At 44.3% G+C, this 23,541-nt stretch overlaps 1 protein-coding gene and 1 long non-coding RNA gene across 8 annotated transcripts in view; one reads left to right on the top strand and one right to left on the bottom strand.

The window, feature by feature from the left end:
• The first annotated feature begins 258 nt into the window (after positions 1 to 258).
• On the top strand, positions 259 to 16,781 carry LOC309522348. Its single transcript, XR_014215057.1, has 4 exons — positions 259 to 413; positions 5,482 to 5,584; positions 5,669 to 5,782; positions 15,692 to 16,781. It is a non-coding gene; the product is annotated as an uncharacterized lncRNA (long non-coding RNA).
• The window catches only part of VAV1 (vav guanine nucleotide exchange factor 1), a 64,931-nt gene continuing 44,467 nt past the window's right edge, over positions 3,078 to 23,541 (bottom strand). For 3 of the 7 annotated variants that reach the window (XM_082205404.1, XM_082205408.1, XM_082205409.1), the window contains 13 exons: positions 23,372 to 23,473; positions 21,193 to 21,296; positions 20,472 to 20,494; positions 18,951 to 18,996; positions 18,212 to 18,348; positions 16,976 to 17,041; positions 15,619 to 15,717; positions 13,306 to 13,337; positions 10,845 to 10,961; positions 8,752 to 8,839; positions 7,072 to 7,186; positions 4,911 to 5,062; positions 3,078 to 3,387 (listed from right to left, as the gene is read on the bottom strand). In XM_082205404.1, the coding sequence (XP_082061530.1) occupies positions 3,334 to 3,387; positions 4,911 to 5,062; positions 7,072 to 7,186; positions 8,752 to 8,839; positions 10,845 to 10,961; positions 13,306 to 13,337; positions 15,619 to 15,717; positions 16,976 to 17,041; positions 18,212 to 18,348; positions 18,951 to 18,996; positions 20,472 to 20,494; positions 21,193 to 21,296; positions 23,372 to 23,473 (1,135 nt within the window). In that variant the 3' untranslated portion in view covers positions 3,078 to 3,333. Of the gene's footprint in view, positions 3,388 to 4,910; positions 5,063 to 7,071; positions 7,187 to 8,525; positions 8,626 to 8,751; positions 8,840 to 10,844; positions 10,962 to 13,305; positions 13,338 to 15,618; positions 15,718 to 16,975; positions 17,042 to 18,211; positions 18,349 to 18,950; positions 18,997 to 20,471; positions 20,495 to 21,192; positions 21,297 to 23,371; positions 23,474 to 23,541 lie in introns of those variants that run through there. The other 4 variants (XM_082205405.1, XM_082205407.1, XM_082205406.1 and 1 more) reach the window with 4 other exon arrangements.

The raw sequence follows: 23,541 nt of genomic DNA, 5'->3' as shown, positions 1-23,541 counted from the left end.
CTCGGTCCCTGCTCCTGCCAACCTAGCAGTTCGAAAGCACGTCAAAGTGCAAGTAGATAAATAGGTACCGCTCCAGCGGGAAGGTAAACGGCGTTTCCGTGCGCTGCTCTGGTTTGCCAGAAGTGGCTTAGTCATGCTGGCCACATGACCCGGAAGCTGTACACTGGCTGCCTCGGCCAAGAAAGCGAGATGAGCGCCACAACCCCAGAGTCGGCCACGACTGGACCTAATGGTCAGGGGCCCCTTTACCTTTACTCTTCCCTTTAAGAAGCAGCAGCATCTACTCAGCCAATCATGTTTCTTCTCCCTTTTCTCTATGAGGTCATGATTACACAACAATGCTGGTTGGTAAATGAGGTCATCACAGTAACTGAATCTGCTCCTTTCTAGCTGACAGTTGGAGCTGGCAGAAGGTGTTACATGGTTTCCTTGTGTTTTTTATTTCCTTGTTCCTAAATATTTAAAATATATATATTTAGATTTAGTTTTTAGAGTTAGAACTAAGTTGCCTTTAGTTATTTGTTGTGTGGACATAAATTAAATGGCTTATCAGTTTAATTTAGATAGGATGCTGAGGCTGAATAGTCTTCCAAAATCTGCTTCCAAATATTCAAAAATCTTAATACTTGATACTTTAGAGAGGGCAATTTAGGTAGCACCATTCCTTTACCATAGGAGCAAAAACCTTTACAGTGGGACCTAGGGTTGCAGACTCTTCAGGTTACAGATGCTTCAGGTTACAGACTCTGCTAACTCAGAAATAGTACTTTGGGTTAAGAACTTTGCTTCAGGATGAGAACAGAAATTGTGCGCTGGCAGCGGGAGGCCCCATTAGCTAAAGTGGTACCTCAGGTTAAGAACAGTTTCAGGTTAAGAACGGACCTACAGAACGAATTAAGTTCTTAACCCGAGGTACCACTGTATTAGGTAAGGGCTCATTGACACTTCGCTTGCCCTGTGTATACAAAGCACAGGTCTGAGAGGTTTTCTGCTTGTCCCGTGTTTTCTAGGCAGGGGTCTGAGCAGTTTTCCCCAAATGATGTTTGCTCCAATTCAGCGCAAACAGAAGTGTGAACGAGCCCTAAGAGATCAGATCTAATGATAACTAATGCATTTTTTTGTTTTGTCTTAATGGTATATAAATGCTAGTCTAGGGAAAAACAAGGACAATCCAAAACCAGTTTGAAGTCTGTATTATGATATAATTTCATAACTTTTGACCTGGCAATATATCACGAATCATGATGTGTATTAGGGCTGAGGAATGTCTGGCTTTCAACATTGTGATATATCACCAGCTAAACATCACCAGTATACAGTGGAACCTTGATTCTCGAACTTAATCTGTTTCAGTCGTCCATTCGACTCCCGAAACCATTCGAAAACCACGGCGCGGCTTCTGATTGGCTGTAGGAGCTTCCTTCACTCAATTGGAAGCCACGTTGGACGTTTGGCTTTCGAAAAGCGTTCGCAAACCAGAATACATACTTCTGGGTTTGCGGCATTCGGGAGCCGATTTGTTCAACAACTAAGCCGTTCGAGAACCAAGGTCCCACAGTATCATGTTGTCTGAAATAAAGATGTAACTATGTAAACAGGGTAATGTCCTGGAAACTGCTACTACTTAGGGGTCTAAAACTGATACGTTTTTACTTACCTTTAACATATTGTTACAACTGCCATTTTATAGTACAGATCAACAGGGACAGAAGGAATCATGAGGCGTGATGACTGGCTTCACGGTTTTTCTCACATTGCGAATTTTTACATAGCACACACACACACACTGTGATTCACGATATATCACCATGTTGAATATTATGAAACAGGGACCGCAATGTGGCCTACAAACTGATTTGTAACAATGTATTGATACGTTGCTATCCCTAGTGTGAGTGTGTGTACTTGCTACGCAAAAATCACAATGTGGGGAAAACTGTGAAGCCATCCAGTGCCTCTACATAGCTCCATCCTTATTTCAGACATCATAATATATCGGTATATCACGATATTTAGCTGGTGATACATTATGATGCATAATAATAATAATAATTTATTGGTACTCTGCCCATCTGACTCGGTTGCCCCAGCCACTCTGGGCAGCTTCCAGCTAGATATCACCCAGCTCTAGGGAAACCCCCCCAAAAAAAATTTGGGCAGCCTATTAAGTTTTTAAAGAAGCATCAGCTAGTTGACTATGGCTAGTTAGAACAGGCAGGAAAAAATAGAAGGGAATTTGTCTTTTTGTTTTTAACAGTTACAGTGGTACCTCAGTTTTTGAACATAATCCGTACTGGAAGACCATTCAAGTTCTGAAACATTTGAAAACCGAAAACTCAATAGCCAACAGCTAGGCCTCAGGATCTTGCACTTAGCGGAAGCCGCATGGCATGTTGGACTTCTGAGGCATGTTCGAAAACCGAAGCATTTACTTCCAGGTTTATGCCATTTCTAAACCGAAATGTTAATCAATGGAGATGTTCCGAAACCAAGGTACCACTGTATTTCCAAATTTATCCTGTTGGTGTTGAATATTATAGTCAAAAATCTCAACCTAAGTTCTGTGGCTCAAGTGTTATGTGTTGACATGCTTTTGACAACTTTGAATGCACACGCAGACCCTTTTTGTTGCCTTCGCCCAGGCAACTGGTTTCCCACTAGAAGTAGAAGCCTGGTGGTCCCAAGACTTCACTGATACCTTCTAGAGAAAGACCAGAGAGTCTAGAAGGAGCAGTCTAGAAAGACCAGAGAGTCTAGAAGGGCCAAGGAGCAGAGCAGTGATCCAGAGCCTCAGATGGAAGCTGCTACTACCACCAAGGCATCTGCCTGAAAAATTACATGGTTTTTTTGTGTGGGCAGTATTAAAATAATGAAGAATAACAATAGTGAAGAAGGGTCTAGGGAGACTACATTTGAGTGTTGGCAGTTTCCAAACACATTTGTTCCAGATCAAGGATACCATGCAGAAAACGTGGAAATTGCATGCTGGGTTATGCAGCTATTACACACACTCAAAGGGAACTTGGCTTACAATATCTTTGTGGCTATGAGCAATTGTGGCGTTAAAAAAAAGCAGCTTTTCATGTTGTAGTTTTATTTTTTCACACATGATTTTGATGATGAGGTTTGCTCTTTGGTAGTTACAACCAGGTTCTCACCCAGTTTATTTGACATTAAGAACACACAGTGAAGGTCAGAAACCAATGTGAGGGGAATTAAAGAGAGTTCATAAATAATAGTTTTTGCACAGCGGTGGCTACAGGAAAATGATTCTGTGGTTGTCCCAGTATGTGCTGCAAAAGAATCCTTCAATGCACCCAACTGGGTGTGCCATCAGCAATACTCTGAATAATCTTCCTCCACGTAGTTTGCTGGGAACCAGCCAACCTGTAGAGAAAGCACATCAATATAAGGAATGATTGGAGAGCCCTATCAGGCAATGAGAATGCTCCCAGGGCGAGAGCCACAGACTTCAAGATGCCAACAATATTTTTTTCTGATGTTGGTGCAAGTCCAGTCTAGCAAACTCTCAGCTACTGGTAGATGATAGGGATTAACCATTCAAATGAGGTTCTAGCCTCAGCAGCTTTGAGTTGACACACACAGTGTAACCTCATTGAAGGCATTTCATTTTTAGCAGCTACCCCAACGCCAACTGTGACATCATTTCATAGACTGACAGCAATGTAGGCTAGTGTTCTGCCATCTTTCTCCGTTCAACATGTTCTGGGGAACTATGTAATTATTGTTTCCTGGTGATGTGGCAGGGATGCATTTATGTGGGAGATGGGGGAAGAGAACTGCAGATAGATAAGAGGTCTCTTCCTCCTATCATACCTCGGGCTCTCAAAGCTCACCCAGTAGACATCAGCAGCTCAGTTAATACACATTCAATCAGTGCTGGAATCAACTTGGTACTTGAACTGGCAGCTTCCTAGTTTCTGTATTGGTGCCCTGGTGAACCATGCAGGGATGGATACAGAAAAGAGGAATGAGGAGCAGAAGTGTTCTGTTGAGTCCACCACAGCTATACTTCCCTAAATAATTTATTGAATTATCCGGACCCAGCTTGGCCATGACCATATCTACATCAGACCTGCACCTTTGCTTCTGGCTTTGAGCAGGTCTATGGTTCCCAGTCTGTGCTCCCTACTTCCCAGTTCCTACTGCTGACTTCGTGGATGATCCCAGTGACGCAGCTAGCCGCATGGGTGCCTGGGGTGCTGCACGCACTGGGGGGAGCAGGATGAGCTGCCTGCGGGGCAAAAAGGGTTCAACCCCCAGGAGCTTGTGCCCCTGCTCTGGCTTTAGTTGTCCCTTGTAGTTGTTGCTGTGTTTGAACCATCTCCCTGCCTGCAACTTCAGCTGCTCCTGGCCCTGGATGTTGTTCTGTCTAGTGCTTGTTGGATGGATTACCTTGTTCCAGACCCAGACTCTGCCTCCATTTTGACCCTTCTGTAACCCTTGCTCCGGAGATGAAGCCCGTCCTGGTCCCAATTCAGCTGGGGCACACACATCAGCTCCCAGCTGACAAATAGCCCGTGTAGCTAGCTGCACATTGCTTTGATTAAAAATGGCCAAAGTGTGTTTGTGTTTGTGTTTGTGTGTGTGGCTGAAGGCAGCCACCTCTACACCACAGCTGTCAACTTTTCCCTTTTCTTGCAAGGAATCCTATTTGGAATAAGGGAATTTCCCTTAAAAAAGGGAAACGTTGACAGCTATGATCTATACAGTTGCATTAGTGCTATTGGAATAGTGCAAAAAGTCCTGACAGGTCCCCAATATTTCTTTTGGCTCCAAAATTCATTCACTTCAGAGGTGAGGGGTGTATATCGGTCTCAGTTTGTTCCTAAGGTACCACATTCTCCAAGGCAAGCAGCTCAGAGTGGTATGGCTATAAAGGTGCTCACCCGGCCATAGACCTCTCCCTTCCACCATCCTGGCTGCCCTTTCTTGTTGAGAATCTTTATGATGTCTCCCTCTGTGAGGGACAGTTCCGTCCTGTCTCTTGCACAGAAATTGTAGCGAGCCTTAGCTGAACCAAAGTACTTGCAGCTTTTGCCTGTCAAGGAATAATAAAGAGTTAGGCACGGAAACAATAAGGGGGTGCTTATCACATCCCTGAAACTGGACACCACTTGGAAGGCAGTGAGCATGATGTAGAAGTTAAAAGTGATTGTGGTCAACAAATGCACACAGCAGAGCTTTCCAAACTTTCCATGCGGGTGACATATTTTTTAGACAAGCATCATTTCGCGACACAGCAATTCAGTTTTACTAGCAAACGGGAGGTTAAACTAACCCCTTTCCAGCCCCAGGAAGAGCGCGGGGAGCATTTGCGAGAGACACACGCTGCAGCCGACACACTAACGTGTCACGACACACAGTTTGGAAAGCTCTGGCCTACAGAATATGAACAGGCATGACACTATCAATTCCAGGCCTTAATAGTCTGCATGCTCCAACCATTTCTCTCAGCAGAATTCGGAGAGATCTGGAAGATTTCCCTTTAGTGCTCTGGCCAGGTAAGAGTGACAGATGTAGAGATTCCTTAGGTGCATATTAGCCAAAGAGGATTGAGAAGGTATGGGAGGCTTGATCTACACTGCACTACTACTGTATGCAAAATAATACAAGTTATATGATCCAGTCTTTGTATTTTGCATAGGCCACAGGCAGCTGACCTCAATGTTGTCTGCTCTTCAGCCTCCAACTCCATTAGATGCAATAGACGGACAGGTGGATTTAAACACAGAGAAAGCCAGGCAACCACTGAAGAAAGGTAGGAAATTGCCTAGTCTATTAAAGAATAGTAATTGATTGTTCATCACACGCTAGTTGACACAGGTTTGGACCTTGTGCTGGAAACGTGTTAAGAGAATAGCTCCTCTGAACCAGATTGTTGAAATTCTGATGTCACTTCTGCATCTGGCAAATGGAGACAAGACACATTTGTGTACAGTGGTACCTTGGCTATCAAACGCCTTGGTACTCAAACACCTTGGTTCCCAAACGGCGAAAACCCGGAAGTAAGTGTTATGGTTTTTGAATGTTTTTTGGAAGCCGAACATCCGATGCGGCTGTCGGCTATTGTTTCCAGGGCGCCTGCACCAATCAGAAGCTGTGCCTTGGTTTTCGAACATTTCAGAAGTCAGACAGACTTCCGGAATGGGTGAAGTTTGGTGCTTTTGTTTTTGCTATTTATTTTGCATTTCTGTTTTTGAGGCTTTTTCAGTTACCATAATTTGCTTTTGTGACTATGTGGAACCCAGTTCAGCTACTTACTGATTCATTGTGCGACTGTGGAAATGGATAAAAGCCCCCCATCCAAACAATGACTATCAACAGTGCAGGTCAGAATTTTTTATTTTATTTTTATCATCCACAATACAGTCTTATTTGTTTTATAGTACAGTAAATTGATTATTGCTTTTATTTTAGGGATTAATGGTCTCGTTAGATAGTAACAATCATGTTAAATTGATGTTTTAGGGGTTGTTTTTTAAAGTCTGGAACGGATTAATCCATTTTGCATTACTTTCTATGGGAAAGCGCAACTTGGTTTTGGAACACTTTGGTTTTGGAACGGATTTCCAGAATGGATTAAGTTTGAGAACCAAGGTACCACTGTAGTTTGGGCTGTCAAAAACAGTGGCCGGGTCCTGCTCTGTTGAGGAGGAAATGGAGGCACGGATGTGGCAAGACCATCCATTGAAAGCCATATTAAATGCGACACCCCCCCCCCAATTAAAACAAGCTGTGTTTTAATATTGCAACACACTCTGAGATCTTTGGGTGGAAGGGCGGGTTAATAACAATAATAGAGTGCCACTGCAACCAGAAATCCAGATTAAATGTAAAATGGTGGGGGTGTTGTGTACATGGTGCAAAAAACTTGCACTCATGGACAGTTCTGATTGCATTCTCTGTCTGGAAGACCTTCTACCTATGTGTCTCTTGCCACAGAATAACCCCAGAGAAGCACAGCAAGCCTCCATTGCTTTCCTATATCTTGCTTTTTATTGCCCCCTGACTTCCCCTGAGTCTTGAAACCGTAGAGATCACACACACCAGAGGCCCTGGGCACTGTTCTGTTCCCAGGCTCTTTGAAGGAGAACTGTAGCACAGTATCGAGGGTCTTGAAGCAATCCTTCAGGGAGTTCTCTTGGTAAAACTGTACCAGCTCCTAGAGAGAGAAAGAAGAGTTTCTTCATACAGGCAACATCCTAAAGCTTGCACAATATGCCCACTGGAGAGGAGGAAAGGCAGCATGTGTAGCTGGTAAGGCATATCTAACCCATTCACTTGCAAAAGAAAGACATGACATGCAAGGCACATATCAGGACAATATTAGGGGGAAAAAGGAATACAATTGAAATACATCTCAGCTGTTTATTTGAACCCCAAACTCTAATTCCCCTTTTCAGAATTGGTTCTTTGGCTTCTGTGTAACATGCGAGACATGCCACAAACTAATTCCCAGGGCTCAACTATAGATTACATAGAAGATGTATGAACAGCCTCTCAGCAGTCTGCCATTTTGAGTGCAGGGACAGCAGAGGTGGGGATATTTAATATGTTCCTTTCATTTGTCCACTCACTAGATGATACATTCTAGTCACCCCATATTTTCTCACCCTGTCTTGCCCTTTCTAGAAAACTTCTCTCAGAAAAGCTGATACTAAGCAGACTAATGGCTTATTTATACTAACCTTTTGCCCCACTCTTTCCAGGCATAGGAAAGCTCCATACATGAGTTTATTCCCTCGCCCCCTCGCCATCCCATGAAAACCTGCCCTTTCGCACTCAGTTTGAGCAAATGTCAATTTGGGTTTCCCATGGATTGCCATTTGCTCCAATTGAGCTTTAAAGAGTCGGTTTTCATGGGGAGAGCTCCAGAGCAAAAAAACAAAAGGGTGCTCAGACACAACAACAACAACATTTTTTTTTATCCTGTCCATCTGACTGCATTGCCCCAGCCACTTTGGGCAGCTTCCAACAGAATATACAAAAACACAGAAGGCCCTCTGCCTAGTTCCCATAATGAGGGAACCGCCAGAAGGCCCTCGGAGCTAAACCTCAGTGTCTGGGCTGAACAAGGGGATGGAGATGCCCCTTCAGGTATATAGGGCCGAAGCTGTTAGAGCTAACCGTGCCTGGAAAGGGTGGAGGAAATTTTGGTAAGTGTGGATGAGCCCTAAGGGTCCAAGACGTTTCTCGCTTGTCTCATGCTTTCTAGGCATGGGTCTGAGGGATTTTGCCTTTGTCCCACTGCTTTCCCCAGGAAACCCACTCTTTGGCGTTGAATTGGAACAAAAAGCAATCTGCAGGAAACCCAATTGCCACTTGTTCCAATTCAGCGCTAAACCATGAGTTTTCCTTGGGAAAGGGGCGGGGCGATGTGCCCTAAAGGGAAGGGTTAAGCAGCTCCTCTGCATTGTGCTCTTTTGCTTCTGATCACAGCTTGGGTGATTGCTTTTCAGTTAAACAAAACAGCCCCAACTGTAGAGAGACTATTCATGCACCTTCTTAATTACCATCCTATGCATTGCCTGGTTTGGCCTTTTGCCATCATCACTATTCTGATGGTGCTTGCCAAAGATCTCACTTCTGCCTATCCTGAAACTGAAATAAAAATATGTTTGCCTTCATTCTCCCTCCCAACTTCCTCTCATTTTGTTCCCCTGACCCCCATTCTTCTCCTTAGTTCTAACAGTTACCGTGCAGACAGAAGGGAAAACCAATTCTTACTATAAGTCCTTTGAAGGCTTTCTTCTCTGTGATGCGATACAAACCCTCTTTGGTCTGTATTTTGATGTGCTTGACTTCAGCGTTGAACCTGAGGGACACAAATCCACACGACAGTTGGGTTAATGGTTTCCCATTTCTGCACAGCATTGTTGACAATTGGCAACAATGGGTCACGTAACCTCATTTAGAAGAGCTCTAAGCTAAGAGATAGAACTAAGGTGTCTGCCTCATTCAAAGTCAAAATTAATGCTGGCATTTGGAATAATCAGCAAATGTCCAATTCTGATGTTCAACTCTGAACTCTGCTGAATAGTGTTTCCGGATAACAACCACTGTTTCGTTGAATTCTTCATCAGCCAATTAGTTCAACACTTGTAAGTAGAAAAGATATGTAATTTCTTCATTAACCAATATTTTTTCGAATAGATATAATGAAAAATACTCTGGAACAGTGCTCATGCGATTATGTAATCACTTCACAGCTTGCTCTCCACTGGGTAAAGTCTGGCATTATGATTCATTTAAGGACTTTCAGACACTTCAGTTTGTTAGTTTTGCTGTTTTGAACTATTCCATAAAGTTTTTCACATTGTTATTGTTTCTGGCCATCGTGCTGCTTTTGATATTGCTGACTCATATTTTGCAATACAGGGGTTTGTTTGTTTAGGCATTTGAAATAAGGCAGTGCTTCAACTGTGAAGAAGAAACCAAGGAACTGGTACGTATATATTTACAACTGTTGGTGTGCTGTAGAATCCTTCTTAATGAGAGGCTGGGACAAAAATTGACACAATAATTTGGGATAAATCAGCCTTGTATAACCAACATGCTTAAATCTAATTAATGCTTGAAGGGGTTAGGATCCTAGAATAAGCTGTCCTGCCAGGCTTAGCTAGGTCACAGGCCTTACCTGAGAGGAAGGGCTACCAAACTCTTCGTTCTTTTTCCTTCCACCACATAATAATGTCTAAGCTAGAGCATCCAACTTAGACTGTGTGGCTTTAGAAAGCCATTTTTGTCTCTCTATACAAATAATTTAGAAACTCTTACCGATTTTGAAACTAAGTTGTACCGCCTGTATTTTCTCGCTGCTGTGCGGAAGAGCACATGAATCTGACCTCTGAAGAGTTTGTAAGTAAACTCTCTTTACCTTACTGAACTGGTGATCTCTTTCTGTGCTAAGGGAAGTGGGAAACTTTGGAAGCAACTTAGAAGGGGGTATTTTAAAGGTCTTAACATCCTATATATCCATGCTGTATTTAAATCTCTGCTGGGGCTCTCACACCAAAGAGTACTTGGCTCAGCCCTGTATAACTGAAGGAGCATCTCCACCACTGTCATTGAGCTCAGACACTGAGGTCCAGCTCCAAGGGCCTTCTGGCAGTTCCCTTACTGTGAGAAATGAAGTTACAGAGAACCAGGCAGAGGGCCTTCTTGGTAGTGGCACCCGCCCTGTGGAACGCCCTCCCATCAGATGTCAAGCAGATAAGGTACTATACAACTTTTACAAGACAGCTGAAAGCAGCCCTGTATAGATAAGTTTTTAAATGTTTAATATTTATTTTATTTTTATATATGCTGGAAGCTGCCCAGAGTGGCTGGGACAACCCAGTCAGATGGGCAGGGTATAAATAATAAAATGATGATGATGATGATGATGATGATGAAGTTTTAGTTTTAAGCATCAACTTCCAAAGAAACCTGAATCAATGGATTCTAGTGTGGAGGTGCATTATTTTAAAAAAGGTATGATTTTTTAAACTTTGCCAGCTTCAAGGTTTTCTTTCTTTCTTTCCTTTTATTATACAGTGGTACCTCGGTTTTTGAACATAATCCGTTCTGGAAGACAGTTTGAATTCTGAAACATTCAAAAACCAAAAACTCAAAACGGAAGCCTCAATACGGAAGCCATGTTTCCGGTTCGACTTCCGAGGTGTGTTCAAAAACCAAAGCACTTACTTCTGGGTTTACAGCATTCGAGTTCCAAAATGTTTGTCAACGGAGACATTTGAAAACCGAGGTACCACTGTACTGCACATACAAATCTCTGATTTTCTACCCTGATTTTCTAGTGTGGGGAGCAATAACATTACTTGATGCTGATGGCAAATTCAGTTGCATCCTTGATTCTCTGCCGCACCAGGAAAGTCCCATCTGAACGACTGGCAAGGGTCTGTTCTGCTTCTGCCCGCTCCATGGGCCCTGCATACCTGTACAATGAGGGGTGTTTGTTAATTGCAATACAGCATTTGGTCACTGGATGTCTCTGTATCCCATAGTTTACCACCACCACAAAAGACAGAAGGTGGGCAGCATGAGTTATCCTATGTGCCTTATTCATTATAACTATCAGTTATAACTATCATTATAACTTCTCATAAAGTCTTTAGATGAGTGCCTGTTCTAGTGCAACAATGAAATGGGGAGCAAAGGGAGAATACTGTCCTCTCCCTGTTAATCAACGGTGTCTGTGAAAATTTTTACACATCACTTGGGAAGACAGGCGAACTAATGCCAGTGTACTGGAAGAAGTAAAGATCACCAGTGACAAAGTAATGATTCTTCAATACTGTTATGTACAGAGTTGAGTAGGATCCAAGCTGCAGCAGTCTGATTGGTCCTAGAACAATAGGATCCAAAATGCAGCAGTCTGATTGGTCCTAGAACAATAGGATTCAGAATGCAGCAGTCTGATTGGTCCTAGAACAATGCAGCAGGAACCACCCAATCATGCTCCAGATAGAAGTGAATCCACAACCTGATTGGCTTACAGTAGAATTCCGGAATTAGCCAATCATGTGCAGCCCATTGTGTAAATAATGTATATAAAGCAGATATTTTGAGGGGACATTCACTCATTCCTCCTCACCACTATGAGCTGAGTAAAGAGCATGAAATCACTTTGCGACTTTGAGTATATTTCAAATACCAACATAGTTGGACTGGTCATTGTGGCGTTTGCCTTCTAGGATGGGTCAAGGAAAGGGTTAAAATGGGTGTGATGTGATTGGCCAGTGAGAATGCAAGGGGGGAGTAAAAGATAGAGTGGGAGGTTTTGAAAAGTCAGTTGAGGTTTGGGAGTTGAGGTTTGTCAGTTGGGAGTTGAGACTTGGGTGTTGGAGAAGGAAGAGGGTGGAATAGGCAGTGGGTTGGTTGAGTTGTATTGTGAGAGAGGGAGAGGAATTGTTAGGGAGTTAGATAGATAGTTGGGAATAATTCAGTTTGAGGTTGATAGGAACTAAGATTTAAGAAACCGACAAGAGAAAAAATAAACCGAAACCATATGCTTATTCCTGCATTTTAAAATAAACCTGATTATTTGTTTATGTTAACAACTGTCTGGACTCCGTGTGTCCCCGTGAGAAACAGGGTGGTGGCAGCGAAGAAAGCAACCGCAGTGGTGGCACAGGGTCAATAGACTGTGATCGCCACAGTCATGTTGTTCAGATGCCTAATTATCGTCTTCTAAAGCAACTACTCTATTCCAAACTTAAAAGTGGAAAGCATAATGCTGGTGGTCAACAAAAGAGGTTTAAAGACTCTCTCAAGGCAAATCTTAAAAAATGTAGTATAAACACTGATAAATGGGAAACACTGGCCTGCGAGCGCTCCAGTTGGAGAACAGCCTTTACCAAAGGTGTCATGGGCTTTGAAGACACTCAAACTCAGGATGAAAGGGAGAAATGTGCTAAGAGGAAGGCACACTTGGCAAACCCTCACTGCGATTAACTCCCACCCGGAAACCTAGGTCCCCGCTGTGGAAGGACATGTGGATCCAGGATTGGCCTCCGCAGTCACTTACGAACTCACTGTTAAAACTGTGTTTATGGAAGACAATCTTACTCGGCTAAGAGTGATGGCCAAAAAAGAAGAAGAAGAAGACCCTGCTCTCAGCTTGGTGTAACAGCTCTGAACTTCTGATATGGGATAAACACATTTAAAAATCAATAGCATGGGAAAACCTCACAGCAAACCTTGTATGTGCATGTGATGTCTCATTGTACTTGCATACTGTGTAGATTTACAAGTGGGCTACTACCAGCAGAAACCCTAGGCCTATGTAGGATGCAGTGGGACGCGGGTGGCACTGTGGGTTATAATAATAATTAAACCACAGAGTGGTTTAAACCACAGAGCCTAGGACTTGCCGATCAGAAGGTCGGCGGTTCGAATCCCTGTGACGGGGTGAGCTCCCGTTGCTCAGTCCCTGCTCCTGCCAACCTAGCAGTTTGAAAGCACATCAAAGTGCAAGTAGATAAATAGGTACCACTCCAGCGGGAAGGTAAACCGTGTTTCCGTGCGCTGCTCTGGTTCGCCAGAAGCGGCTTAGTCATGCTGGCCACATGACCGGGAAGCTGTACGCCGGCTCCCTCGGTCAATAAGGCGAGATGAGCGCCGCAACCCCAGAGTCGGTCCCGACTGGACCTAATGGTCAGGGGTCTTTTTACCTTTTATGTAGGATGCAAGGTTCATTAATATCATGCTAGACATCACAGAATAAGGAGTTTTGGATAACAAGCTACTGAAATGGTTTAATTCTGTGGTGTTACTTACCAATGAAAGACTGACAGATCTGGAGGAGGAATCTGGGAAAGAAAAGGCAATACAGTATTTATTTTCTGTGAATTGGGGTAGGATTTGCATTGTGGCAAGTTTTTGAAAAAGCAGCAGAGGGGGAAATCCTTGCCTCATTCATTTTGGTGGGAAAGTTTTGACAAACGAGGCAAAGACGTCACCCAGAAGATGATATGCAATACTGTGCAGTTATGCTGCTTAAATCCAAAGGCATATTTTATCAAGTATGTCGCGTGGCGTATTTTCCCCCAGCTGGTTACCTTCTAATTCAGCAAATGCAGTGTTATAGCATTGGGTTGCAAAGTAAAAACACTTTCTTCTTTGGGTGCTTCCGGATGGGGGCTTAATATTATTAACTGGCTTATTGAAATATCTGTAATGGATAACTGGCAACAGGTTTTTTTTTTTAATGGACTTTTAATTGAAAGGGTAAATCTGGATTAAACTGCAAAAAATATGAGCTAGCATTTTGGTGATAATGGCATTGTATGGATTGCAGCATCCATACAATGCCATTATCACCAAAATGCTAGCTCATATTTTTTGCAGTTAAATCCAGTTTAATTGCAGTTTAATCCAGGTGCCTTAGCACAGTATGCTAGGCACCCGTCAGTGGCATGGTGCTAAGGCACCTGGATTAAACTGCAATTAATCTGGATTAAACTGCAAAAAATATGAGCTAGCATTTTGGTGATAATGGCATTGTATGGATGCTGCAAAAAAGTTGAATGCATGAGACCTGCTGATCCCACAATAAACACCTGTCTGGAATCATCCAGCATTCAAGATGGATAACTAAACAGCACAGGGTTAAGTGCTTTTTTCCTTTTAAAAACTGTTTAGGGGTACTCTCATTTTCCTACTCATATTGAAATACTGCCTCTCAATGAGGCCAAACTTAGATTCACAAAATGTTTAGGGGTATGCGTCTCCCTGCGTCCGCCCCCCCGAAAAACGCACTGGATCTGTCATCCCAGAAGGAGGACTGGATGGTGCACAGCAGCAGCCATCTCAATTTTCCTGTCGTGGGTGTTGGTAGGTGGGGTGGCCTGGGAGAGGGGGCCTTGCTGCCTTTGCATGTGGTAGTGGGCAAGAGCTCTGCCTTGTCTGTGAGGGTGAGGCGCCCGTCAGTGGCATGGTGCTAAGGCACCTCCAAGGTCTGGCACCAGCCCTGCTCCAAAAAGTAATGGAAAAAGCCCAGGGGAACAATCTGATAATGACATTCCCCAGAAGAAAAATGAAAACAAAGAGCAGCAATTTCATAATAACCACCCCAAACCACAATAATTATGCTTTAATATTTGCTGGAAGCTGCCTAGAGTGGCTGGGGAAACCCAGCCACATGGGCAGGGTATAAGTAATAAAATTATTATTATTATTAAGAAGAACCCTACTGTGGCATATCAAAGGCTCCTCCAGCCCAGAATCCTGTTTTCACAAGAGCCAACTACCGTATTTTTCGCTCTATAGGACACACTTTTCCCCCTCCAAAAATGAAGGGGAAATGTGTGTGCGTTCTATGGAGCGACTGCAGGCTCCTTGGCTTCAGCGATAGCAACGCGAAGCCTCCGAAGCGCAGAGGGAGCGCTCCCTCTGTGCTCCGGAGGCTTCGTGTTGCTTTCGCTGAAGCCTGAAGAGTGAGAGGGGTCGGTGCGCACTGACCCCTCTTGCTCTCCAGGCTTCAGGGATAGCCGCCTGAAGATTTTGGAGCGCAGCGGGAACTTGCACTGCGCTCCGAAGGCTTCGGGTTCCTTTCGTTGAAGCCAGGAGCAAGACTCTCCTGGCTTCAGCAGAGAGGGAGAGCTGCGCAGCACCCCTTCAGCTAAGCAGGAGGAGAAATGGAAGGGGCTCCGTTTCTCCTGCCGCTTCGCTGAAGGGGCGCTGAGCAGAGAGGGGGAGATTTTTTTTTCTTGTTCTCCCCTTCTAAAACAAGGTGCATCCTATGGTCCGGTGTGTCCTATAGAGCTAAAAATACGGTAGCTGCCTGGAAGAAGCACTTGAGCACAATAGCATTCGCTCCAATTGTGATCCCCAGCAACTGGTATTTAGAAGAATACTCACATCCCACTTAAAAATCTGTCTAGTAAATAGAAATGAAAAATAAAATAAACATCTTACGGGTCTGAAATGACTGGAGCTGTGAGTGAGAATAGAGCCAGGGCCCAGAGGAACATAGCTGCCCCCGTAGTTGGAGGTGTTGATGTTTAGGGATATGCGTCCCCCCAGAAAAAAGCACTGCCAATATCTATGACATCCACCAACACTCATTCAACATCTCAATAGAGCACATACTTGAATCTCCCATGTAGCATTCCTATTGTCAAGATGAGATTTGAGGTTGGGTTCTTTTCTATATTGTCCACAGCTCATACCGCCCTGCTTTTGTATTGCCTGAAATCACAGCATATGCCAGATGCAAAGTTGTCTAAAAACGTTAATTGGAGGAAATCTCCAATAGATTTTCTCGGAATTGGGCTAACAAATGTGAAACCCTTTTAAACAAGTATGGACTAATCCTTGATGTTCTGAAGATACACCTGTGGCTACGAAGCAGTGTGTTAAAAATAAAGAGTGGAAACTTTTGTTTGCATAGTTTGGAGATCACATCTTGCTGCCTTCACCATTTTAGTATTCTGTGAAATTTGATTATGGACTTCCAAATTACTTCCTTGAATTATTTGCTGATGTGATATGGAAGTTATTCACAGCTTTGATATATCAAAGCATGTCCATAGTATATTTAGATGAGGGAAAACACAGGGATAGCTTAGTTGGTAGAGCATGGGACTTTTAATTTCAGGGTCATGGGTCTGAGTCTAATGTTGAACAAAAGATTCCCGCATTGCAGGGGGTTGGACTAGATGACCCTCAGGGTCCCTTCCAACTCTACAAATCTATGAGCCTGGAGTATTTGTTAAAACCCCATCGTTCTGCCTGGACACTGAGGTCCAGTGCCGAGGGCCTTCTGGTGGTTTCCTCATTGCGAGAAGCAAAGCTATAGGGAACCAGGCAGAGGGCCTTCTTGGCAGTGGCACCCGCCCTGTGGAACACCCTCCCACCAGATGTCAAAGAGAAAAACAACTATTTGACTTTTAGAAGACATCTGAAGGCAGCCCTGTTCAGGGAAGTTTTTAATGTGTGATATTTTAATGTATTTTTAATCTTTGTTGGAAGCCGCCCAGAGTGGCTGGGGAAACCCAGCCAGATGGGCGGGGTACAAATAATAAATTATTATTATTGTTGTTTATGTATTTGCAGCCAGGGAGAAGTGAAATATATTGTTTGTTATGTACTGTACCACTCCCTGTATACCTCTTCTAGGGAAAACTTTCTCAAAGGAATTATTCAGAAAGTTTAATTTTTGAATAATAGGGAGAAAACGTGTTACTTGCTGATAAGATTTCTGTGTTTGCTCTAGCAGCCCAAAATAGAAAAAAAACCCTATTGCAAAACATGGACTGGATGACCCTCGGGGTCCTGCCCAACTATACAATTCTATGATTCTGTGGTGTCCAGTGTATTGGGAACCACTTATGCTAAACTGTACCTCAACCTAATTCTATTTTTTGTGTGTGACGACCAAGTTTCAATAATCCTCTAATCAACTAAAACACACAGAAATCACCTTCCCCAGATATGTGCTACTTACACAGACATAAGGCTTCACTTTCTTGCAAGGAAACCAGCCAATGTCATTGTTGGATGTGTTCCTTCCCTGAAAACAATGAACGAAAGCAAAGAACTCATGAAAAGTATGGTCGATCTGCAGTTGAACAATTTTGAAAAGTGCTTTAGATGATGGGGGGAAAGTTCCAGTGGTTGGCTTTAAGTTGGTTACAAGCATTGACCTGAAATGACCTGGAGGTTTTTTTTTTTGCCACAGTTTCCCCTACTTCACAGAATGCCTCGCAAACTGCTGCAAAAAAAAATAGCCCTTGCATCTAAGTGTGCTGTGAACTGGAAGCGAGAAGCCACCAGTTTCAGTCCCAAATTTAGCACATTTAAGCGACTTGGAACTAGCCTACCTCTAGACTGTGAAAAAGAGCAGAGGATCTTCTGGGGGAATAGGTAGCCTTATGATTGCTAAATTAATCATTGGAAATGGTCCATGGACTTCAGAAGACATGCTGCATGGGCCGCAAAGACTCCTACTGCAAGAGTAATGCTGAGCTCTGGGCAGCAATTTGATTGGCAGCAGAACTCCTCCTCTGCTGCTGCCTGTTAGGACAGGGGCCATTTAAAAGGCCACGTCAGTGTGCAAACAAGGCAGATTGAAGGAGTAAGAGGGGGAGGGAAGGAGAAGACTTCAGCATCCTTTACCCATGTTCCCCCTTGGTTCTTCAAATCACACTGGCAGACTTGCACTTAAAAGATTCAGTGGTTTCTTTATTTGTATTCTGAGAAGGCATGCAATGGGATGCAGGTGGCGCTGTGGTCTAAATCACAAAGCCTCTTGGGCTTGCAGAACAGAAGGTCAGTGGTTCAAATCCCTGTGACGGGGTGAGCTCCCATTGTTCGTTCCCAGCTCCTGCCAACCTAGCGGTTCGAAAGCACATCCAAGTGCAAGCAGATAACTAGGTACCGCTCCAGTGGGAAGGTAAACAGCGTTTCCATGCGCTGCTCTGGTTTCGCTAGAAGCAGCTTAGTCATGCTAGCTGCATGACCTGGAAACTGTCTGCGGACAAACGCCAGCTCCCTCAGCCTGTAAAGCAAGATGAGCGCCGCAACCCCAGAGTCGTCCGCGACTGGACTTAATTGTCAGGGGTCCTTTACCTTTACCTATGCAATAGTTCATTCATCATCCCAGTTATTCATCACCATGTTATCCTGATGTCACCTCAAGACCGAAGAGCTACTGTTGGACAGCAATGTTGACTATGCCTACCTGCCACCACAGCTGCTCGGCCTCAGCTCTGTTTAGCTCCACAATATCCCCCACGTTGAGCTTCAGTGGTGGACCAAATGCCACAGGAGGTGGAGGAACACCATAATACTCCTGGCAGACCTCCAGTTTGGGCAGCCCTTAAGAGCAAATAAGAAAATTGCAGTGATTAGACGAATCAGTTTCCTTGCATCTTCACACCCCGCCCCCCCCATCATTCAGACCGGACACTGAGGTCCACCTCTGAGGGTCTTCTGGTGGTTTCCTCACTGCAAGAAGTGAAGTTACAGGGAACCAGGCAGAGGGCCTTCTCGGTAGTGGCACCCACCCTGTCAAAGAGATGAACTACCCAACTTTGAGAAGACATCTGAAGGCAGCCCTGTTTCGGGAAGCTTTTAACGTTTGACTTTTTTATGTTTTTATACTCTGCTGGAAGCTGCCCAGAGTGGCTGGGGAAACCCAGCCAGATGGGCTGAGTACGACTAATAAAATTATTATTATTATTGCTTTTATTTCAACCACATGCTATGGGAGTGAGCTTTTTAAATAACTAGGAACAACAACACTATGCTGTGACCATGTGATGGGTGGGGCCATGTAGGTGAATGGAAGCAGTAAGTTCTCCAGATGTTCTGCTGCTAGTCTTGGGGGGCTGCCAGCTTCAATCCTTCATCGGTCACCTGCCATCATTGGTGTCCTTGCGGAAACATACATAGTGAGCTACCAGGTAACTACAACTCACCTAGAGCAGCTTTATCGCTCTCCAGCGTATGTCGATTGGATTTATTCTGCACAGAAAAATGGATTTTGGTTCAGGTAACGGGAATGAGGTGAGAGGTTAACAGGATATAGAAAATTATAATCACCAAGGTACACATCCAGGTTTCTGGAAGGCTATATCATATTAAACCTGGATGGCGTATTTTATTCATTATGAACAATGTACACATCTTAAGCTAAAAATTGGTTGACTGTGGATTATGAACCATTTCCACACCATTGGCTGAGTTGCTGTGATGTCACAGAACATTCACAATTATTCACATTCATGAGGAGAAAGTTTCAGCCCATTGCAAGCTGACAAACTTCCCTCACAGGGCTCATCCACACTTCCCCTTGTCTTGCCGCTTCTCCCCAGGAAAACCTGCTGGTTACTGCTGAATCGGAACAAACGTCAAATGGTTTTTCTGTAGTTCTCCTGGGAAAAGTGACAGAGCGAAAGAAAAACAGCCTTGAAAGTATGGGGAAATCTCTTGGACCCCAAATGCTTTCTAGGCATGGAACTAGTGGAAATGTGGACAAGCCCTCAGTAAAGGGTCAGTTTTCAGAAATAAAAACTCACACAAAGTATACAGACAGAAGGATCTACATGCTGGTGGATGCAAGCAGAAAGGTTTGGTGCTGTGCTAAGCAGACTGAGGTGTGGGAAGATGAGTGAGAAGAGGACTTAGGAAGCAGTGGGTTTGAAGAGGTGGGGATGGAGTGGGGGGGATGGAAATAGCAGTGGAGGGGAGCAGCAAAAATACCTGGTGTTGAGAAGTAAAGGAGGCAAGGACTGGAGAAATAAAAGGGGGCCAAGGAGAAAAGGGAGGAGATCTTTTGGGGGTCAGGGCTCTGTGGCAATGGGGACAAAAGCGGCAGCATGCAAACAATTTACAAATGAATTGAACAATCCAGTCAAATCGATAAATGCTTGTCTCTAACTGAGCGATGAATAGGAAAGAACACACCACCATCTATATTTTATAATTCATATCCACATTAACCAAATTTTGTTCTAAAATTCCAGTTCTTTCAATTTCTATGTATTATTTGCTGTGCATGCCTGCACTTAATCTGGCTCTTTCGGGAGGAAACAAGTGTGGTGTCTTTCAGCCACCAAGTAAAGACAGCTGCCATTGGCTTCTGCTTAAAAAAGCAACCTTTGGGCAGAACCGCACAATGCTTGGCAAAAACAGGTTCCCGGGGCCCCATGTTTGTCTTATGAGCACAAGGGCAAGGGAGGACTGGCAGGAAGAAGGGGCTGTTTAGCTTCCTCCCTCCTGCCAATTCTTCTCTGCAAAAGCCCTTCCCACTCCTCCAAATCTTGGTCCCAAGGCTAAAAATAGGCCTCTTTTGGGGAGGGGAGATCTGAGCAGAAAGGCGGAGGGGGAGAACTGTTAGGGTAAGGGTTAAACACCCCTTCCTGCTAGGCTCTCTTGCAGATGTCCTTCCACCCCACCCCGCCTATTATTGCTATTAACTCCAACTTTTTTTCTTTTACCTTTTTCATGGTAGATCCAGACTCTGCATTAAACAGAAAATAAGGAAAGATTACAATAGGCATAAAGAGAAGAGCTTAAAATGAAGCACATAACTGTATATCACTACCTACGATAGGAGAGGGATGCGGGTGGCGCTGTGGGTTAAACCACAGAGCCGAGGACTTGCTGATCAGAAGGTCAGCGGTTCAAATCCCCGCGACGGGGTGAGCTCCCTTTGCTCGGTCCCTGCTCCTGCCAACCTAGCAGTTCGAAAGCACGCTAGTGCAAGTAGATAAATAGGTACCGCTCCGGCGGGAAGGTAAAAGGCATTTCCGTGCGCTGCTCCGGTTCGCCAGAAGCGGCTTAGTCATGCTGGCCACATGACCTGGAAGCTGTATGCCGGCTCCCTTGGCCAATAAAGCAAGATGAGCACTGCAACCCCAGAGTCGGCCACAACTGGACCTAATGGTCAGGGGTCCCTTTACTTTTACCTAACCTACTATAGGAACGGAGCTCTGATTCACACACACCCTTTTTAAAATAAGGGGAAACTGTGTATCACCATCTTATTGTTTCCCATTTCATTATCGATAATTATTCTCTGCATTCCCCCTAGCTAGCAGGACCAGTGGTCAGGGATGATGGGAGCTGCAGTCGAGCAACATCTGAGGACCCAGCCCAAGGTTGAGAAAGGCTGCTCTAGAGACTCGTCCACCAATTTAGAGGAGTCTGAAACCTTACCTTTACCTGAGCTGGACTTTCCACACGGTGACACCCGCCCCAGACATTCCTTGTGAGCAGGTGCCCGGCATCTGCTGCAGCGATAGCCCTGATAGAAGGTTCCTCTGTGTGAAGATGGGAAAGAGGAGGGAGGGGGCTTATGTATAATAAAGTCTTGCTTAGTTGCCTTACATAAATGCTGGGTAGAAGATAGGTCTGGAGATCTACTGGTAGATCAGATCTCTGGGTAATTTGCAGTAGATCAGGTTTTCTGACTCTTAATTGTTCAACAAGAGCATCAACAAAATGACAGCCCCACCCTAAATTATACTGCTGAAATCAGGAGTGCCAGCTTGAATAAAATAGGTGGGGCAGGTAAGCCCTGCCTCGCATAATCAATTCCATGCACACCTTTTGAATGGCAATGTCCATTGATTTTGGGAGGGGCTGGACCCCCCCAATATTTTATTGGGGGGCCAAAGAGAATTCGGCCCCTAGGAGCTGGTTCCTGTGACTACAATGAAGGATGCTTGACGCAATAAGTAAGAGTGGATTTTTCTGCTTGAGAGAACTTTGAGCTCTGTTCAGTTCTAGCACTCCAAAAATATTTCTGGGTCCAAAGTGCCAGTCTCTGACTGGTGGATCTTGGGGCTCCAAAAAAACCAAAGCAGATCTTGCAAGCCTGAGGTCTTACAGGGTTTCCTGCCGCTATGCACTAAAGCTCAGGTGTTGTGGTTCCAAATAATGCCTGATGTGATCCAAATCTCCATGTTCCTCAGTGAGAAAACTTTTACATGGGCTATCCTGATATTAATAACTCCATTAGCATTTAAAATAGATATACCGGTAGATAAAAATTTTGAATGCTGATATATGTACTGTATTGTATTGTAATGTCGTGTATTGTAATGTAATGTCATGTATTGTTAGGTATGGTCGATTGTACTGAATGGTGAATTGTTGTGTAAGTTATTGTTGATTGTTAAATAAAGTGTTGTTGTTGTTTTTTTTAAAAAGCATTTAATTTCACTGCTAAAGGTGGGATCATATAAAACTGGCAGCTATATTATTAAGATAGTTGTCCCTTCTACCAGAAAGGAATGCCAGATCAAGCTGTTAGACTATGTCGAAATGGCAAAACTGACTGGAAGACTCAGGAACCAAGAAGACCTAAACTTCAATGAAGAATGGGGGAAATTTATAATTTATCTAGGAGATCACTGTAAAGAGATGAACACACTAGCAGGATTTTAATAACATTTGTAACATAACGAATATTATGGAAAGGATGGAAAGATACAAAAAATGGATTGTGGAAAAATATGCAGTTAAGAGGGTGTACGATAGGACTCATAGAGTGGAAGTCCAGAGATTTGGAGAAATCTCTAAATATGGATATGCAATTTGAATTGTTATTTGAAAAACCAAATAAAAATTACTATGCAACAAAAGAGATACTGCATTGGCCCGAATATAAGCTGCACTTTTAAAAGTAATGGGGAGGAAAAGGAAAAAAAGACAATACCCAAGGAGGAGTGGGGGCTGAGGGGGGCCAAGGAGGCAGTGTCTTCACTCCAGCGGCGGCGGCAGTGATGGTAGGCAGCAGTGCTTCTAGAGAAGCCTTTCTCAACCTGTGGGTCCCCAGATGTTGTTGAACTACAATTCCCATCACCCCTAGCTAGCAAGGCCAGAGCTCAGGGATGATGGGAGTTGTAGTCCAACAACATCTGGGGACGCACAGGTTGAGAACCGCTGTTCTAGAGGGTCAGCACCACATGGCCCCCCAACAGGATGGGCAGAGAGAGGCGGCTGCTGGTGGGACTTATGCGCCCCTCAGCAGGCTAAAGCCAGGCAGCACCTTGGACTAGCACCAGTCCCAGCACACCAACTGCATCTCCTGTTCCTCCTCCTTGCAGACCTGCTTACTCTGTCATCCACGCTCCTCCCTCCCTTCCTCCTCCTCGCCACCTTCTGGCTCCCTCTCAGGGACCCCCTCATCGCGCCGCCATCTTGGAAGCCGGCCCAGCCAAAACCAGCCAACATCTGGGGACAAGTACGCTCCAAGCCAATTTTTGTAAGGTCGCGAATATAAGCCGCACTTTTCACTGTCAGAATTTGGGGGGAAAGTGTGGCTTATATTTGGGCCAATATGGTGGTTGTCCCTCCTGTGTGGTTGGGTAGAGTGGGATGGGATATGTACCTCAGCAGCATCTGGCAGGCTTTGCAGGAGGTGGTGTCCTCAAAGGAGTACATCTGGAACTCGTGCCTATTTGCTGTAGCATTTTCAGGGTAGATATTGGAGCTGCACCAGAAATTGAGAAACAGGGAGTCAGCAGCTTACAACAATGGTGGCTACATCAAATTCATGGG

Source organism: Podarcis vaucheri (genome assembly GCF_965113315.1).
Source record: "Podarcis vaucheri genome assembly, chromosome: 17".
Taxonomy (NCBI): domain Eukaryota; kingdom Metazoa; phylum Chordata; class Lepidosauria; order Squamata; family Lacertidae; genus Podarcis; species Podarcis vaucheri.
The sequence above is the reverse complement of the archived record's forward strand: the minus strand, read 5'-3'. Positions and strand labels throughout refer to the sequence as shown.